Source organism: Cannabis sativa, chromosome 6 (assembly GCF_029168945.1).
Source record: "Cannabis sativa cultivar Pink pepper isolate KNU-18-1 chromosome 6, ASM2916894v1, whole genome shotgun sequence".
Taxonomy (NCBI): Eukaryota; Viridiplantae; Streptophyta; class Magnoliopsida; order Rosales; family Cannabaceae; genus Cannabis; species Cannabis sativa.
The window spans coordinates 16,509,486-16,514,482 of NC_083606.1; the positions used below are offsets into that span (position 1 = coordinate 16,509,486).

The 4,997-nt window shown below is 41.8% G+C and overlaps 1 protein-coding gene across 1 annotated transcript; it reads left to right on the top strand.

Annotated features, from left to right (window-relative positions):
* Positions 1-323: 323 nt before the first annotated feature.
* On the top strand, positions 324-2,240 carry LOC133039180 (ubiquitin-like-specific protease 1A). Its single transcript, XM_061118014.1, has 7 exons — positions 324-465; positions 601-1,174; positions 1,259-1,343; positions 1,459-1,554; positions 1,669-1,767; positions 1,857-2,000; positions 2,082-2,240. The coding sequence occupies exons 2-7, from the start codon at positions 738-740 to the stop codon at positions 2,238-2,240; spliced, it is 1,020 nt and encodes a 339-aa protein (XP_060973997.1). The 5' UTR covers positions 324-465; positions 601-737.
* Positions 2,241-4,997: the final 2,757 nt, after the last annotated feature.

Below are 4,997 nucleotides of genomic sequence, written 5' to 3' on the forward strand. Positions count from 1 at the left end.
AACCAGCGACAGTGACTACCTATTTCTCATTAAGTTTTTCCTTGTCTGTATTGGAATTGTGTTGCTGCCGAAGAATGGTACCGAGGTCAGCACTAGCTACATGCATTCTTTAGTTGACACAAGGTCAATTAAGAAGAATAATTGGGCGACTGGCGGGTTTCGATATCTAATGAGCTCTCTACACCGGTACATGACGAAGAACACCAAAAATGTCTCCGGTTGCACGATATTTTTACAGGTAAGTTTTCGAATTATTGTGATGGTAGTAATTTTATTCTCTCGTGTACTGCTGTGGTAATATATGTATGCACTTTTGTTTGGTGGCAGCTTGTATATTTGACACACGTTGACTGGACTGCTAGTCACGTGGACCGCACTATGGCTCCAATTGACTTTTGGACCACAAAACAGTGCAAGTCAGTGTACAAGTGGATTCGAGACCACGGTGGTCACACAAGTGGAAAGGTACATTTAGTACTTCAATTTTCTAATGCGTTAGAATTTTATTTGGGAGATATGCTAACTAGTTTTTTTGGTGTACTAAGCAGGTGAAATTGACTAACATATATGTGTTACTACCAAGTTTTGAATCCGCTGCAGTTGGGCAACCCACAAATGACGCAATATACAAAGTTGTGTGTGAGTTGAAAGATGAGGTCTTCCGGCTTGATTTGAAGGTGAACAGCGCAAAAGAGCTGTTACTGAAGGTACTCTCCACTTACCTTGGGAAGGGGACTATGAATGAAGTGTTGGAGATACCTGAGACGAGCAAAGTTCAGCGCTCGCTTTCGTTCAACGGGGAGACCGAGAAGAAGGATGACGTGGGTGTCGAGGAAAAGGAAGGTGAAGGGACGAAGGATAAATTGGAAGAGGATGTTGATGATGTAGAGAGTGTCCCTTCACTTAATCTATCAGAAGACAAGGTCGTTGTTCCAACTGAGGTGGTTGTTTCTGATGATTTGTTTGAGGTTATGAACTTTTGGGGAGAAGATCTCCCCGCTATTATAAAAGAGGAAGTTGAGCAGACCGTGAAGGATGATTTTGATGATGCTGCGTTCGAAAGATTCAAAGAATTTGGAGGGAAGGTGATTGGTCCATTCACTGTGAAGAAAGGTTACTCAAATCAACAGTACGAGTTGTTCCGTTACATTTTCTCTAGCGCCAATGATCCGAGGTAATCTCATGTTTCATGATTACTGTGTACGTAGTTGATATTAGTACATTCGTTTCGTTGTTGATTATTTGTTTTGTATTTCAGTGAAGTGCTAGCCCATTTTGGGAAGGTTGAGGTCGAGCAGAGGTTTTTCAAATGCATGAAACCGGAGATCGATATATCAAACAGTGTACGTAGAAGTTCCCATTTGGTTGCTTTGAAATTTGTAGTTCATTATTTTAGTTAATGCCATTTACAAATTGTATGAATGACAACATAATAGATATTGTTTGTGTAAATGTCAGGTCATTGATTGCTTTGCTCAAATCATGAATTTTCGAGAGAAGAAGCGCAACAGCATTGGAACAAAGAGAACTTGGTTTATGCCCACCAGAATTTCGGTATGAAATTTGATATTTAAAAGTGGACATGAATCTTTTGTATTTGTGTTGTAAACTTTGTTAAATCTATGTTTTTATTTAAAATGTAATTTATTATGTGTGCTTATTGTGCAGAGCAAGTTACTTGGAAGAACGATGACTGTGGAGAGGATGGCAAAGCAGCAAGAGTGGTCCACTCTTTATTACGATGCAGATTTGAGTTTATGTCACACTGTAATTTGCATTTTCTTGAAACTTTTGTGTTGAATCAAATGTGTGTAGTTCAATTTTCCGATGACGTTGTTTGTTTTACTTTGTCGCAGATGGTGGTACCCCTATTAGATACCGAGAGTGCTCTGCACTGGTTTGCGGCGAATGTGAGCATGGATAATACAATAGTGGAAATTAGGGACTCGTTGTCTTCTGCAATGCATAAGAGGTCACGTCGGAGCACCTACGTAGAGATGGTATGCACGTGTGTACATGGTTTGCTATTTTATTAGTGCAATTGCAATAATCTCAAGTGTGATTGTTTAATTTTTTTGCAGCTCAAGACTTTGGACCAATTGTTTGCCCCTGTCAAGCCAGGAGACCTGAATTTCAGCGAATTTCTAATTCTTTCTTCAAGCAAGGACTACCCACAACAACAAAATGGCCACGATTGTGGAATGTTTGTAATGAAGTACAAGGAATCACTATTCGAGTAAAATAAAATAATGGAAGATGTTGTCGAGTGAATTTCGCAACACCAAATTATATAATATATTATTAGTAACAAGAAGAAATTTACGTGGAAAGACAAATGCGAGTATTCAACCTAGAGTAGCGAGTACTCGACTGGGAATGAGAAATAATCAACGAAAGCTGGAAAATAATAATAAGACTGAGAATTATAGTGGTTCAGTCAGATTATGATCTGCTTAGTCCATTGTAGCAAGGGATTCGTAGGTGCCATTTCATGGTGGATCACCCCTTTATATACAAAGTAGGTGTCCAATCAGATACACAAGGATCACATTCATTGTTAATCCATTATTTACATATTGAATTGCAATAATTAAACCCAAGCAACGTTAACATTAATAAATGAATGACAGTTACTAAGTCCATCAACGTATGCGTCTTCCGCATCTACGAGTTGACTGTTCATGTTCCGTTGTTGAGCTCGCAGGGTTATCATTACGTTTGGAATGTCTACGTCCTTAGGTAATCGCCTCTTGTAGACATCGCATGTCGAGCTGATAGAACCTAGACATGCGAGTCTATATCGATTTATCAAGGCTATTGTGTCGTTGGGACCAAATCACATCATAGAGAGTTGATCTCTATACTTTCGCAGAAGTATAGAGAGGATACTCGCATATGTCCTGACACATGCGAGTTGGATCCATCCTGCATAATGCGAGTTACAGTTATGCGATCCGACTTTGGTCGTACTCGCAGTATCTCGCTGGTTTCATCCTGGGCGAGGTCTAAACTTCGAGGAGTCTCTCATGCACATTTCAGCTTTCATTAGAAATCTAAATATACGTGTCCTCTAAATAGGAGTCTGGTTTCGAGTTTCTAGGTGAGAGAAATCTCACTATAACACATGCCCCTAGTTTCGCGATGTGACAGGTGCGGTCACAGAGGGAAACTATTGCTCGAGAGACAGGTGAAAGGTTGTCACGAGGAGGTGACCTTTTGGTTGTCCCATCGAGGGTTTCAAAAAATGACGGCTGTAATTATTACTTTTTATTGCATTTATGGTGCCACGTCACAAAACTCCTCGATTTTCGTGTAGGCGTGGCCATCGTTGGCCGTTGGATTGGGCGACCTTAGGCATTCTGGTTGCCACGTGTCGTGATCCCAATTAATAAGGGATATGGGTATTTAAACCCTTTGATACGAATCAAATCCTCCATTTTCCCCTCTTGTTCTTAACTTCCTCCTTCCCTCCTTTACAGAGACTTCAAACCCACTTTCATATTTTGCCCAGATTTCTACCGTTCTTTTCTAAAATATCCTCAATCTCAGAAGTGATCGAGAGCAATCACAGGAACAACTTGCCAAAACTAAAGGTTAGTTTCGAGTTTCATTGTATTTTTCGTTTTCTGTGTTTGAGAAAGAATGCTTTTTTCTAGGTTTTGGTATTTCGAGACTTTTTAGGAATGCATGCTTGTAAGGGGTATGTATGAGGTTACGTTTTTTAGGTAAAAAACTGGGTAATCTCATGAAAAATGACCTGCCAATTGGAATAACCGCATACTGTATAAGAAATACTTGAATAGGCACTGTTTCATGCTTTGAATACTCGCGGGTATTCGGACGAACACTTTGAATACTTGCACATTGACAAAACTTATTTACTTCTGATTATTGGCTAGATCTTTTAGGATTTTATATGTTGTGAATTGAGTCGCGAGAGTATTAATCGATTTTCCAAATGGTGGGTGTGTCACAGTATTCTAATGGTCATATACGCGGTTATATGCCCCTTGAGATATTGTGATACACCCAGCCATTTGCGACATGCGTTAATATTCAAATGAGCGTACTCCTTGGCTGATAGATATTCTCGGAACGGTGGGAGTAACTCAGTAATTTCAGGGTCATGCTTCAGAACGCATGCCCCTTGAGTAACTGAGTTTCTCCCAGCCGTTTCTAGAGGTATATTGCTTGGCCCAGGATGCGTGACTTATTCGCATCTCTACTAGGATATGGATGGGGTGGTCAGCATTCCCAAGGATGCTGACCATTCTATCAAGTGCGACTCTATAGTTTTAATGCGGGTGAGATCACTTATTTTGCTTTCACACATTCATCGCGCTGAAAAGATCTTCTATCTTTCAGATGAGCGACCTGTCGAATAGTCAACTGCTCGGCTCGGGAGGCCATGCATTCGATGGCGACGAGGACCAGGAGGAAGATAGTTTTCTCCCAGCTTCGATTTCAGAAGAGGAGGTCGCACCTATAGAGCTAGGCCCGATGTCTTCTGCGGACATCGAGAGAATGGTGTAGGAGCTCGCTGAACCTGGGACCATCGATATTCGAGACAGCAAGTCTACGGTGTCGGCCCGCGACTACCTTATTCATTCGAGGCATTCTCCTGACGTCGAGGTCGAGGAGATGGACGACGACTGGACGGCCCCAGCTCGCGAATCAGGCAAGGATGAAGAAGAGGCTGAAGGGAGCGGGACAGACTCGGTCGATGACGCCCAGCTGAACGAGCCTTTCTCGTGCGAGGATTTGGTTTTGAGAGTTACCAAATCAGACTTTACTACCTTTACGAGGCTAAACCTGCTGCGACTTGCATTTTTGCGACCTAAACCGACCCAGAGGGCGCACCTTCCTTTTACCAATCCTGCGATTATTCCCACAGAGGATGTGGTAATCTCAATACCCATTCTCCGATGTGGGGTATCAGTCCCTTTCCATCCCTTCATCGCGGGCATCCTTAAACGATATGATGTGTCACCTTTCCA

Excerpts from the sequence above, each read along its gene's own strand:
- LOC133039180 (XM_061118014.1), top strand. The coding sequence starts at position 738 with ATGAATGAAGTGTTGGAGATACCTGAGACGAGCAAAGTTCAGCGCTCG. Across the intron at positions 1,175-1,258 it reads TCTAGCGCCAATGATCCGAG|TGAAGTGCTAGCCCATTTTG; the intron begins GTAATCTCATGT and ends TTTGTATTTCAG. Across the intron at positions 2,001-2,081 it reads GGAGCACCTACGTAGAGATG|CTCAAGACTTTGGACCAATT; the intron begins GTATGCACGTGT and ends ATTTTTTTGCAG.